We start from the raw sequence: 14,943 nt of genomic DNA, 5'->3' as shown, positions 1-14,943 counted from the left end.
TTCTCTGCGTCAGTGCATAAGTTATCATACACATATGCTCGTTCAAAAGCCTCTTCCCCAACATCACGGATCATGTCATCTAATCGATCTTTATTCATTTCTACTTCATCATCAAGATTATCAACTCCCACACATTGAGATGTGTTATTATAATTTTTCAATCGTTCACCATGCCAAATCCATATTGTATAATTTTTGCAAATCCCATCACAAACTAAGTGCTCTCTTATTTCGAGAACACCTAGTCTCCTCTCATTCAAACAATTAACACAAGGACAATAGAACCTTTTACTATTGTCAACAGCATTTTTCTTAACAAATTCCAAAAATTCTTTCACCCCATTATCATACTTGTTGCTCGTTCGTCTAGCATTCATCCAACTACAATCCATATGTCACCTCCTAAAGAATATAACTAATGTTATTATCTTCAAACTATTTTAAAAAACTAAGTTCCTAACTAAATTAAGATTTGAAAAAATTTCGGCAGAATCTCCCCTAAAAATTGGATCTCCCAAGACTTTTAAAAAAAATTTACAAGAGAAAATTGATAATTTTAAACCAAATAAATGATCACATACAACAACCTGAGGCCTTATGAAGCCACTAACAGCACTCCCAGCAACAATCAATATCATTAAAAACTAATTTTAAAAAAAATTAAAGGAAAGAATAAATTCAAAAAAAATTTCGACAGAGTCTCCCCTAAAAATTGGACTTCCCAAAAGTTTTAGAAAATTTTACACGAAAAAATTAACAATTTTAAACCAAATAAATGAATCACATGCAACAACCTGAGGCTTTATGAAGCCACTAACAGCACTTCCAGCAACAATCAATATCATTAAAAACTAAATTTAAACATTATAAAATTTAAAAATTTATATTCAACACATACCTGGGTAGTGGCAGCTGCAGCAACGGCTCAACACTGAGAGGGAGGGAGAAGGAGTGGTGGAGGGGGGCAAGAGGGAGGGAGAGGGGCAGGGGGCGGGAGAGTGAAGGGGTGGGCAAGGGCGGAGGGGGAGAGGGAGTGGGCGGCGGGACGAGGGGAAGGGGGAAGGCCGAGGAAGGGGGAGTGGGAGGGGGACGGGCGGCGGGACGAGGGGGAGAGGGAGGGGGTTGGGCGGACCTAGGGGGAAGGGAAGGGGGCGGCAAGGGGAGGAGGGGGAGGGGGAAGGGGCAGCAGGACGAGGGGGAGGGGGAGCGACAGGATGAGGGGAGGAGGCTGGGCGGACCGAGGGGGAGGGGGAGTGGGCGGCAAGGGGAGGAGGGGGAGGGGGCTCGGCGAACGGGTGGGAAGGCTGGGCGGATGGGGGGAAGGGCGGCCGGCGAGGGAGAAGACGAGGGGGAGGGGGAGTAGGCGAACGAAGGGGAGACGAGAGGGAGGGCGCGAGGAGGAGACGAGGGAACTGATGAATGAAGGGAGAAATGAATTTAAAAAATATTTTTTACACCGGGTGCCTAGACACCTGGTGTAAAAACTATACTTTTTACACCGGGTGGGGGAACCTAGTGTAAAAAGATAACTTTTTACACCGGGTGTCCACCGCCTTTATTTTTTACACCGTTTGCCTTCCAACTGATGTAAAAAGTACCCCATAAGTTTTATATTTTGTACTAGTGATTTCTTTGGATGGACGTGACACCTCCACATTTCGCAAGTGAGGCAATGACCATAGTTTCTCTGGAAGCTTAATCAATTTCTGACAATAATTAATGGACAAATTTTGAAGGCGAGGCATTGCACCTCTGCTCAAATTCCAACGTTTGTATTTCATGTATCTCTTTTTAAAGACTTTGAGATTTTGAAAATATCCACTTTTGCAGTCAAGATTGTCAAATCTACATTCATTGAACAAAGAATAGTGACCTATTTTTAAAATCTCAAGACTGGAAATGGCTCCAAGAACTTCCATAGAAATATCATCAACATCTGCCTGCATTGTTATCTTGGTCAATTTTGATGGAAAAATTGCATCTATGCGAGGGAAATTGTAACCCCAAATCTTGAGTGTTTGTAGATCAGATAAGGCTGGAAGGTTTTGCCAAAACGTATGTGAATTATGTACTTCTTTGCTTAAAAACATCCCCAATTTTCTAAGCTTGGGCATATGGGTTAGTGAGGGAACATGACTGTCTTCAAAAGCAGCACCAGAAAGGATTTCCAGATTTTTTGAAGAACCATTGAGACGGGGAATAAATGACTGTCTTGGAAGCAAAAGATGCTTTAAACATTTAAATTTCTCTATGCTCCTTGGTAGCGTCACTGAAAAGCCTACAATCTGAAAAGTTTCTAAATTCCATAGGTCAAATATTGCTTTTGGAATTCTCCCAAAACAAGGATCAACATTACACAACTTTAGGTATCTAAGATGGATTAGATGCTTAATTGTATTAGGAAATCTTCTTTCCATATAACTAGAGGAGATATCAAGGATTTGAACCAATTTGACGTCCTTCAAAATGGCTTCCCAATGTGTGAAATCTTCTCCTCTTTCAAAGAAGATCAAAGAACGCACAGGTGAATGATTAGCACTAAGGCTAGAAGTTAGGCAAGTTGAAGGTTTCTGATACACAAATAATCTTCGAGGGCTACCCGGATTTGAACTTCCAGTGGTTGTAATGATGTCATAGAACTTCTGCTTTTTTCTTTCTTTTATGCAAAATGCTCGTAAAAGATCATGAATGCGACATACCTTCACACCCCCATCAGTCCTCTTCTCTTCAACTTGGATCAAGCTTCGGTCAATGAGCTCCATCAAGTAGTATTCTGCAACATCCTCTAGTTGCTTGGTGCCAGTATCTTGTGGTATTAAACCCTCTGCTATCCATAATCGGATCAATTGCTTGACAGAAATTTTAAAGTCTTCAGGATAATGACCAACATATAGAAAGCATGGTTTTAGATTTTGTGGCAAGAACTTATAACTCAATGCCAAAATATTTGTGCATTCAACTTTTTGTTGAGAAAGATGCCAAATTTCGTTTCCAGCGACCAAGAACCAACGTGCCTTGGATCTCCCTTGTTGTGCTAATATGCCAGCCAATACTACAATGGATAATGGTAATCCATCACAACTTTCAGCCATTTTCCTACCAAGATCTTCCAAATCAGGAGGGCACTGTTCTCCCCCGAACACCCTCTTTGACAAAAGTTCCCAACTTTGTTCTTCATTGAGAGATGGAAGCTTATATATAAACTCCTCGGATGCACTTGCAACACGAGCTACTCGCATATCTCGACTAGTGATTAATATTCTACTCCCATTTTTGTCAACAGGAAAAGCATCGTTTATGGCATGCCATACTTCAGGTCTCCATATGTCATCAAGGACAACAAAATATTGCTTTTCCCTCAAACTTTCATGAATTTTTTGCTTTAACAAATTCTCCATACTTATATTTTGGAAATAACCATCATCCAATTCTTTTTGGATTGCTTGTCTTAGATTTTCTATGCCCTTTCCATGATAACTACTTGATCCCACTTGAGCCAAGAGAATGAGCAATAATGCTTCAGCTTTCCAATCTTCTGAAACATCAGCCCACGCAAATGTATCAAAACATCTCTTGAGCTTATCATTTTTATAGATCTTTCTAGCAAGAGTGGTTTTTCCCTGCCCACCCATACCGATGATGGAGACAACCTTACGCTCTTTATGCCCACCCATGAGTCGCTTGATCACTTCATTTGAGCAAACATCAAAGCCAACCACATCATCTTGCTCAACATTTCTCCTACGTTCCTTCAAAATAGCCTCAGCATCCATCTCAGTCTCTATCTCTGCCTCTCCTTGGACATTGTGAAGCGCTTCCATGGCATGCTGTCGGGTGCTTTGTATGTTTTCAATCCTTTCCTCAATTTCTCCTATCTTGTCTTCAAGATCGTGAAGAAGCTTTCTGTGACTTGCGTAATTAGTCAGATTCCACCACCGTTTGATTCTTTGCCGATTAAGATTGTAGATGTAAGTGTCGATCATATCCTCAGCTTCATGAACATCCACTGTGAGTCGCTCAAATGCGTTTGTGATCACTTCATGTGTTTTGAGGCTTTTCTCTGAGCAGTTGAGGAGAGGTTTCAGAATTTCCATTTGATCTTGAAGCAACTCGATTTTCTTCTTTACGCGACTAGGCAAATTGTATTCTTGTAAAAGTTGCCCAGACAATTTTTCCAACAAGAAACTAACAGCACCGTCTGCCATTATTATCTGCAGAGAAAATAAAATCACTCCAATAATTCTGATGGAGCGCCCTAACACATACTTTCTAGTTGAGAAGACTTTGAAGGTACAAACGCAGGTCTTCGAGCTTGCCTTTCAACAATGAGAACTATGAGAAACATCAAGGGAGAATGACAATTAAGAGTTTGCTAAGAATATTAATTCCAATTACGGATCGTGAAATTTTGAAATCAGAGTTAAGGACCATGGTCCTTAATTGTGATAAAAAAAAATGTAATTTGTGAGATGGGATTCACTAATGCGACTTGAGAATTTACTAACTCAACTTGAGAAAATTATTAATGTATATTGTAAAAATATGAAACCCCACTTGAAAATGTAATGTTTAACAAAAAGCGCAACTTGAGAATTCACTAACTAGACTTGAAAAAATTTCTAACGTATATTGTGAAAAAATGAAACCCTACTTGAGAATCATTAATAAAAAGTGACTTATCCAAATTGATGTTTTTTATTAAACAATCAATTCTTAATTGAAGTTTCATGTTTTCACAATATACGTTAGAAATGTTTTCAAGTCTAGTTAGTGAATTTTCAAGTGGCGCTTTTTGTTAAACATTTCATTTTCAAATAGGGTTTCATGTTTTCATAATATATGTTACAAATTTTCTCAAGTTGGGTGAGTGAATTCTCAAGTGACAATAATGAATCCCATCTCACAAATTACATTTTTTTTAATTACAATTAAGGGCCATGATCCTTAACTAGGATTTCAAAATTTTATGACCTGTAATTGAGATTAATGTTTTTAGTAGGTCCTTAATTGTCATTCTCCGAAACATCAACTCCCTTTCATTACTCTGCAAAATGACTTGTTGATATGGTTCCTTCACGTGCCCTCACCTTATTACTGGCATCTTTTATCAAACCTTCTTCTCATATACTAACAATTACATTAATTAACGTAGTGCAAGGTAGTTGGATTAAATTATCAGTCATCAGATGGTGCCCACTTAAATTAAATCCCATGTCAGAAGAATAAGACGTTCCAATAGCTGTATCTATCAATCTAATGACAAATCCTTTTGAGAAATCTTGGCTTTATTTGATGAGGTAAAATCTAAGTTTGATTTTTGTTTTTTGTCCCTCCGTGTTTCGGTGTTGAATTACGATGCTATCCTTTCTTGTTATATTGTTGGTTGTAATTAAGGACAACGCTTGAGCCTTAATGCATGGGCCATCAAGTTTAGAGAATTAAAAATCAACGACATTAAAGAAAAGGATATACCAGACTCAAAAAAAAAAAAAAAAGTGAGTGATCACAAGTTCAATTTCATCACTTATAACTTCTTCAAGTCATTAATGTCCGCCCCACTAATAAAAAAAATGAAAAAAATCAAAACAAAAGTAAACAACGTACAAGACTGTAAAGACTTGCTTGGTGCATAAAGTAAAACAAAATATAATAAATGTTACAAATTAATTTATCTTATAAGAAGAAAATGAGTTTTTTTGCCCTCATTTCGAGAACATTTTGAAACAATATGCAGTAGCAATAAATCTAAAGCTAATGGAATGGTAAATGAAAAAGATCGTGGAAGGCACGCGGTTATATATTTTTTATATCAAAAAATATTCATTTTCAATTCTGTATATTAATAAAATGGTGATAAATCTAAAGCTAATGGAATGGTAAATGAAATTCCATGTGAAAAAGAAGAGTGAAAAATATAGGAAGTGAAATTGGGTGGAATTTGGGCTAGAATTGTGAAGAAATGGAATGGAGAATGGCCATGGAAAATACTAAGAATAAATGGACAGGAAAAATGCTAAAAAATTAATGGAGAATAGAATAAAATACAAGGAGAGGAAAGATAGGAGAGAGAAATTTCTCACTTGATCCTCATGCTTCTTCTCTTTTCCATGTAACTACCCAAACAAAAATAAAATAAAATTTATTTCAGGGAATCAAAATAATATTTGATAAAATCTGGAAAAAATGTAATAAATCCTAAAAATTCCCAAAAATATTATTTTTCCCTCTAATATCAAACATGACGCAATTGTTTCATAATATATCAAAACAAGTGCTGAAAAGACAACATGAGAGAAATAAAAGTATGCAAAATATGTATATTATCAACACACTGAGGTGCTTGTCAGTGTTTCAATGAATAAAATAGATGTGGGTTGTCCGAATTTAATTTGGACAATCTAGATTTGAAGTTTTAATTTTAATTTATTAAAATAAAAGTTTATAAAAATTTTAATAAATTTGTTCACCATTTGCTTGGGCAATACAGATATGATCTAGATAGTTTCATTTAATATTGTAAATATTTATAATTTTTATAAATTAACTATATAGATATGTTCTAAATAGTCTAGATTTGTATGACCTTAATCTTGACCTTAATTTTTCCCATCTTGTCTACAAGATCGTGAGGAAGATTTGTGTGACTTACGCAATTGGTCATATCCCACCACCGTTTGATTCTTTGCCGATTAAGGTCATAGATATAAGTGTTGATCAAATCCTCAGCTTCATAAACAACCTCTCTGGGTTGCTCAAACCCCTTTGCAATCACTTCATATTTGTTTACCCTTTGCTCTAAGTCCTTGAGGAGAGCGTTCAATGTTTCCATCTAATCTTTAAGCAACTTTATATTCCGCTTTAATTTACATCACTAAGCAAATTGTATTCTTTTAAAAATTGCCCAGACAATTTTTCCAACAGGAAACCAACAACACTTTCTGCCATTTCTTATCTATAGAGAAAGCACACTCTCTCCTGATGATTTTGAAGGATCAACCCAACATATACTTCCTAATTTAGATGATTTTGAACACAACACATGCCTTCCTACCTCTTTCTCTTGATTGGAGGGCGAGAAACATCAGGGAATATAATTGTTAGTTTGCAGCAACAAAAGAAGAAAAAAAGAAGACTTTCAATCACTATTAGACTAAGATTCTTTTTAAATGTTGGGGTACGTTCACATTCATCATCCAATCAATATTGTCAGCACCATAGAATTCAAAAGAGATAATGCATGCTGTGGGTTATCTTTGATATCTTTTATTTTATTTTTTTATATGTATAGCATATAAATATACTATAATAATACTACGAGAATTATGTATTATGTGGGTAAAATAAATAAAGGCCGGGGGAATATTTTTTAACATTTGTCAATTTCCATGAAGCAGAAAAATGGAGGATCTTTTATTACTCTACAGTCTACACATTAGAAAACTAAAATACATAAATAATGAACAAAAATAAAATTATGGATCCCTATAATTCTATTATTAGTCCCTATACTTTTTAATTATTAGTGTTTCAGGTCTCTCTAGCTTCTTTTGTATATAATATTAATCCCTCTACGTTTAAATATTTTTATAGGAACAACGATGTGACACTAAGAATGTTAAATTATTTAGTGTGTAGTTAACGGTGTTAAATTTTATGTTAAATGTTAAAATAAGGATGAGATAACAATCTAATTAGCAGTGAAAAAATTGAAAGGGCAAAAGTTTAAACGACACAAGTGCCATACACAAAAACTAAATGCCATTTAATTTGGTTAAAAAAAATTGATTAGGGCATCTGACGATAAAGGTAAAAGACTTGACCTATAGTGATTGAAATTTACTTTTCTAATTAATAAATATCGTTGTTGGTACTATCTTCATAAAATAATCGTGGACTCATTTTGGTTTAAACATGTTAATATTTCCATTAATACTATTATTAGTTGCATATAAGATAATTTAACATAATAAGTACTATCATTTCTTTGAAAATATTTAAAAATAGATGAACTAATGTTGCGGCCGAAAAAATGACAAGGACTTGAAACATTAAAATATATATATATATATAGTAATCAATAACACAATACGATAAGAATATAGACTTTAATAACTGTGCCTTCTCATAAATAAAATATATTCCATCGTTTTTCGTTTCAAATTTGAAAGAGCTACAAATCAAATAATCAAAAAACACACAAAATCACTGCAAACTCGGTTTTTATCTTGTTTTTCACTTTTTGACGAGCTTTTGCATTACTTTTCACTTTTTCATCTTGTGCTTAACTAGCATGACCCAACTTACAAAATTGATGGGTTAGTTAATATTAAAAGCGTTAGAAAGCATTTTCTCTTCTGAATTATTTTTCAACATTCCTCAATTTTTCATGTGTTGAAAAAAATCGTGATAGTCAATGACCACTTAAGCTTCTCTGTAGATGAGATGTTGCGGGTTTTATTTCAGTTATAACCTCAGGTTAGAAATAATTGTCCCTCTTTTTTTTTAAAAAAAAAAAAACACCATCATGAGAAACATCAGGGAACTTTCATTAGTCTCGACATTGGGAATAGCTAAAATAAATGAATAAAATAGTTCCCATCATTCAAGAAACATCTTTCGTTTTAGACGGAAAAAAGCTACTAATTAATAAACACATACAAAAATATTACAAATTATTCCGATGTCTATCTTGCTTTTCATTACTTTAATTTTTTTAACCATGATATCTTGCTTTTTTGGCTCACTAGCATCTTGCTTTTTTATTTTTTAACCATGATATCTTTTTTTTCATTATTTTAATTTATTTTTTTAAATTAAGATTCTCTTTCATCTTACGGCTCACAAGCATGTCCAAACCTACCAAAATGATAGTCAAGTCAATATTAATAGGGTTAAAAAAAAGATAGTTTTTGCAGCTAAAATATTTTTGAACTTTTACAAATATAACCTATGTTATAGAAATAAATTAAAAAAATAATATAACATTTGTTATATTTTATTTTATGATTAATTTATTATTGTTTGGGCTAAAATATGAAACGTTGCTCAGGTAGGTTATAAGGCTAGTTGGGCTGAGTAACTGAAGAGTTAGGCCTAATACTAACAAAGGGGTTGGCCTTAAAGTTCAATAAAGGCTATGATAAAATAAACATGCCGAAATCTCGTCAGTTATAAATATTGGACTGTTGGAACAAGAAGACACGATCTCGAGTAATTTCAGAATCTGTGGACATCATGACCAAGTATCTTGGTGAGACGGGCTAATTACCAAAATTGGAGAACACAAAATAAAGACCGTGCCATAAGTTTCACGAGATCTCTAAGTTTTCGGCAAAACGTGCTAGGTCTTAAGAGAGAAGCTACCACCACTCTGATATTATAAATATAAAATAAAGACACAGAAGAAAGATAATCAACACTCAATCAAAGACTCGCATTTTTATACCTTTTAGCCTTTAGTTTTATCAGTTACTTTTACTTTCAATTTAGACTTGTAACTTCCCGCATTTCAATAAAAATCAAACACTTGTTCTACCAAAGCCTTGTGTATCTTTTATATCTGAGTGAACTATGGTAAAAAAGCTCGGGACCCTTTTGTTATCAATTGAGACTCAGCGTCTTTGGCACGCCTAGTATTTGTTGTTCACCACGAACAATTTTTTGGCACACCTGGTGGGACCTGTGTAACAAAGATGGCAAGGACGAGAAAAGGCAAAAGGACTGATGAAACAGGTGCTGGTTCTCACAAACTAGAAGGGACCTCTACACACGCAGGGTCAAAATGCTTAACATCTGATGCTGAAGTGGCTAAACATCGTGAGCACTTAATGCTGATGTTAATAGATAGCAGCAGCAGAAGCCTTGTCTAAAAGCTAGGAAGTAGACAAGCTAACCTACTGATCACATTCAATAGTTTGGTGGCAGAAGTGTTACGGGAAATTCAAAACTAGATGGATAAGCAGCTAGAAGAGAACTAAATGTTCTTTGCACTACCCTGAAAATGTCAGAATGCATAGAGAAGGAACGACAGCAGATCATAATGCAGGCTCTGCATGATGGCATGAAGAACATAACTGTATCATTAAAAAGCACTCCTTTAAAAGCAGGCTTAAATTTAGGGCTGTATGGAGGACAACAAGCAGGAATCAATATAGGTGTTGGCCTTCAGGGCTGCCTACTTGTAAGGGACATTCCTAACCCTTAATTTTTTCTCACACTAATCCTTTAAGTAATCATTTGTATTATTTACAGGAATCCAGCATGAATGGCCGGGGGGGTATGGGAGTGGTCCCGGAGCATCAAAACAAGCCTCAGAATCAACTAGTGAACATGGAGGCCTTGAAGGATATTATCTAGGATATATATGAATCGAGGCTGAGGCCAATTGGTTGCCCCACTTTCTTAAAGCCATATCTAAAGTACATAGATAGGGACAACCCATACCCTCAGGGATATTGATAAATGATAATTTTACATATTTTTATCCTTTTAATTTAGACTTTTAAATATTTATTTGAGGCTAATTGAGTTTAATTAGATATTATTTAATTTTCTTAGCCAATATTCAGTTTTAGAATTTTAACTAACTAAATCTTTAATTTTAAAATATAAATAATATCTTTAATATTTTTGCACAGGTGCTATTTAATTTTATTTTATTTGTGCAGATTTTCTAGATTCAATTTGAAAGATATTGATGAACAATATTTTGGATAAGAAGAATATGGGCATGCTTGGAGATCAAATCAAGAATCAAATCTTTAAAATTTTATTTGAATTTATTTTGGATTATTTAGTGTAATTTTTAATTAGGGTTATTTAAGGTAGTTTTATCTTTTTAATAAATTATTAGTTTTTATTATAAAAGAAAGAAAGAGAGACGCAGGGGAGAGGGTCCACTTTTCATATATATATATATATATGAATAGATGGGGGACACACAGAGGAAGCACGATCTGGGAAAAAAAATGAAAGAAGGGAAACAGAGCAGCCATCGCCATTCGTCTTTCCTTCCTCCAATTTCTTGGGTGATGGCTTCTCAATTTTTCATTTCATGTTGTTTGATTTTTAATTCTATGGAGAGCTAATTTTTTTGGTGTGATCAATCACAAACCATGATCCTAAATTTTAATCAGAGTCTTTAATATTCAGGGAAGATTTTATTTTAGCTTTATTCCAATTTTCTCTTCTTCTCTCTACCTCTAAATTTTATGCTTTAATTACTATTACTGATTAGAGTAGCTTTATTGCATAATTTTTGAGTTATAAATTTTATCTGAGGTTTTAATTGCTATAATCGATTGATATAGCATTGTAAGAGTAATTTGGCTTGGCTTGGATGATTATCCATGCTTTGTTTTTGGTGTGGCTATAAAACAATTGTTAGGTTGTGGGTTAAGGGAGATTTCAATTAATCTATAACTTAACTTCTTGTTTAATTCTTGAATGGTAATTTGAGAAATATATAATAAAACCAGAATAATAAAGTTGAATAAAATTAATTTATTTTGTGGACGAGGACGATTAAATTTAGGTGATTAGATTGTGATTGATTGCGCTGCTTATTCTTGGTAATTTTCTTAGTTGAATTTCCTCTATTTATTTATTTCTAATTCAGTTTTTAATTTCATTATAAACCCCCCCCATTTTTTAGCTTTTCATAATCATAATTTAAATAGTTACTCTATTGATTCTTAGGGAGACGACCTAGGTTGCGCTTTACTGCAAAATCTAGTTTTTATTAATTTTGGTGCTATTTGACAGTAGTGTCAGATATAAGATCCCTGACTTCATGCTGTTCTCAGGGGATGAAACACAATCAACGCTGGAGCATATTAGGAGGTTCACAATCCAATGTAGGGAGATTGCCAACTATGAGAACTTCACCAACTTAAAGTTGAGATTATTCCCAAACACTCTCATGGGCCCGACATTAATATGGTATACCTCTCTGCCTTGCAACTCGATCATCAACTGGATGGAAATGGAGCAGAAGGTTCATATCCAGTACTATAAGGCAGAATTGGAGGTCAGCATAGCAGAACTTTGCAAGCTCACCTAACAGGTTGGGGAGACAACGGACCAATATTTGGTAAGGTTCAAACAACTAAGGAGCAGATGCCATGTGTTGCTTCTAGAAACTGAATTTGTCAAGCTAGCACAAGCAAGGCTGGGTATAAAGCTTTGAAAGAAATTTTAGGGGATGAAATTTTAAGATTTCTATGAGCTAGGGGCTAAAGTATAAGGATATGAAAGCTGAAGAGATTCCTAAAAGGCCAAATGTAATTCAGTACACCTTTGACACCACCAAAATAGAGGAAATCTTTGATTTCCTCCTCAAAAAAAACTTAATCTCCCTGCCTGTTGACCACAAAATCCATTAGGAAGAACAGAGAGGGAATGAATGCTATAAGTACCATCACTCGTGGAGTCACAACACCAAGGCATGTTAGGGTTTCAAAAACGTCATCCATGACCAGATCAATAAGGGAGTTCTTAAGTTCCCTAAGGAAGAATCTATGGTTGTAAACGAGAACCTGTTCCCACCATTTGCCATAGTCAATATGGTGGAGATAAACTCCAACAAATGATGAATCGAGAGAAATGATGGTAAGCAAACAGATACAAGGCCTTAGATTATCTAGAACAGGGAGGAAGTGGCTCAAGAAAGCTCAAGGACAGTGTAAGACCGCTTAGGGAAACCTATGAGCTCGACTAGTAGGAACTGGACTTCTAGATGGGACATTAGCCCAGAAGGGCAAAGCGTGAAAAGCCTGGGCAACTCTAAGGTGGTTTGAGACCGCCTGGAAGAAACCCAGGACATAGATAACCAGTAAAATGTAAAGAGGAATGGCAAACAACCCTCGAGATGGGATATAGGCTTGAAGGGATTGATAATGACAGAACCAGATGGATCTAAGGTGGCTTGGGACCGTCTAGGGAGCCGTTTGGTAAATTTAATTTCTTTGTTAAGTACTCAGCACCACTAAGAGTAGGTTAACCATTCATATGGACACCAATAGGTTAGGATGTGGGCCCTAATGGCCTACCTTTACTACTATTAACATCATCAGAAAGCACAACAGAGCTTCCTTCAAAACTAAAAGTCATTAAGGGCTCAGGCAGGTTTGTTACACCATCTAACAATGTGCTGCCTCTAAAATAGAGAGTCGTAAGGCACAAAAAGTTCCCAACTGTCTTGACCAGAACTTGGAAATGATGTCTTCAATGAAAGTGGGCTACAAGAAATACCTCGAGCAGTAAAAAACTAAGGTACAGGAAGGCCCTAACGTGCAGGAAACTAACAAGTTTAAAAAGAAGTCCACCGAGGATAAGGATAAGGGGAGTGAGAATGAAAATCAGTGTGATAAGACCATCCACATTAGGGAAATACCTCTTAATTTTTGCTACGTGGTTTCATTAATGCTCCATTCTCAATTTCATTCTACTATTAATAAGACCCAGTACCAATATGAACAGAACTCCTCGGGGCCGGTGTACATGGGCCCGTATCAATATTGCTCAATAGAGCCAAGAGAGGAGGACGAGTATGAATCAATAAAGACATGCATGTAAAGAGAGAAGGCTATAGAGCCTGTCTGCCAAGTCACCTCACAAACTGTAGAAGAAAGCTAAAGCAGGCTGTCTTGGACAAATCAAGTGTTAAGATGACCCAGCACCTAAAGCCTTTTATGCATGTAAAGCACATTTTGATGGGAAGCTAATGATTAGGGTCTTAGTGGACAATAGCTCAACAGTGAACATACTGCCAGTGAGACTTGATGCCAACTAAGGTATCCGTTGTAAGGTTCACCGGGATTGCCTTTAAGGTTCTCGGCATATTACCATTATAGGTTAACATCCGGACTAAATCCTCTGTGATGGCCTTTTTCATGATCAGCACTATAACACAATATCAGGTCCTCTTAGGTCGGGACTGGATCTATACCAATGAGTGCGTACCTTCTTTACTATATCAGATACTTCTTATATGGACAGGGAAAGAGGTAGAAATAGTCTAGGATAAAGATAAGCCATTCACAACAGTCACTGACTTTGTGGATACGAGGTATTATGATGTTGTTATGGGCCTGTTTACATTTTAAAGTATACAGGGAATCCTTTCATGCAAAACAACAACGAACATTATAGTGCCTCTAACATCACAGAGGCGCGAACCCATCATAGAACTGGTAAATGACTGAGTCAGATAAAAGAAAGGTCATAACAGCCGCGACTATTCAAAAGCTATGGTTGTACAATATACAAGAGAGACTGGAAGATTACGAACCTAAAACGTTTAAGGCTGAAGTCGTATATGAAGATGAAACCCAAAGGATAATGCAATTACATGAGCTACACCCTGCACCTCTAAAATTTAAAGATATAGCCCCAGAGATTCAGGATCCACTGGAAAAAGTAAACCTCAAATCCCTAATGAAGCCGAGGATTACTTTTATTAGCTTACTATTAAATGAAGAACAAAAGAATGCCATCAAGGGAGTACTATAGGAGCTTAAGGATTACTTTGCATGGAACTATGATGAAATACTAGGGTTGGCAAGACAGCTGATTAAACATAAGCTTCCTATAAAGATAAGTTATAGACCGCACTAATAAGCCACCAGTAAAATGTCAATTGAGGTGGAGCTGCGAGTAAAGGAGGAGATCAAACGCCTCCTATAGGCCATATTTATACGGCCTTACAGGTATGCCTAGTGGCTTTCAAATATAGTTTCAGTAATAAAAAAATGAAAAGCTGTGAATTTGTATAGATTTCTGAAACATAAACACAACCACACCTAAAGACGTGTATACAATGCCTATTGCAGACAGGTTGATAGATGCTGGGGCCGAAAATGCTTTACTATCATTTATGATTTACTTTTCTAAATATAATCAAATATTCATCATGAAAGAAGACATTTACAAAAACCACTTTTA

General features: G+C 35.6%; 1 protein-coding gene across 1 annotated transcript; it reads right to left on the bottom strand.

Annotated features, from left to right (window-relative positions):
- Positions 1 to 1,464: 1,464 nt before the first annotated feature.
- Positions 1,465 to 6,829, bottom strand: LOC129302669 (disease resistance protein RPP13-like). Its single transcript, XM_054941575.1, has 3 exons — positions 6,650 to 6,829; positions 1,650 to 4,211; positions 1,465 to 1,512 (listed from the first exon to the last, which is right to left on the bottom strand). The coding sequence occupies exons 1-3, from the start codon at positions 6,827 to 6,829 to the stop codon at positions 1,465 to 1,467; spliced, it is 2,790 nt and encodes a 929-aa protein (XP_054797550.1).
- Between the last annotated feature and the right edge of the window lie 8,114 nt (positions 6,830 to 14,943).

The sequence above is a fragment of the Prosopis cineraria genome, unplaced genomic scaffold, assembly GCF_029017545.1.
Source record: "Prosopis cineraria cultivar Desert tree isolate PC_DT_omini unplaced genomic scaffold, ASM2901754v1 PC2, whole genome shotgun sequence".
Taxonomy (NCBI): Eukaryota; Viridiplantae; Streptophyta; class Magnoliopsida; order Fabales; family Fabaceae; genus Prosopis; species Prosopis cineraria.
The sequence above is the reverse complement of the archived record's forward strand: the minus strand, read 5'-3'. Positions and strand labels throughout refer to the sequence as shown.

Bases quoted from the DNA above. Each gene is read 5' to 3' on its own strand.
- LOC129302669 (XM_054941575.1), bottom strand. From the start codon at position 6,829: ATGGAAACATTGAACGCTCTCCTCAAGGACTTAGAGCAAAGGGTAAAC. The intron at 4,212-6,649 runs GTAAGTCACACA...TTTTCTCTGCAG, and splicing joins GGTGGGATATGACCAATTGC to ATAATAATGGCAGACGGTGC. The intron at 1,513-1,649 runs GTGTCACGTCCA...TTTTTACACTAG, and splicing joins CTCACTTGCGAAATGTGGAG to GTTCCCCCACCCGGTGTAAA.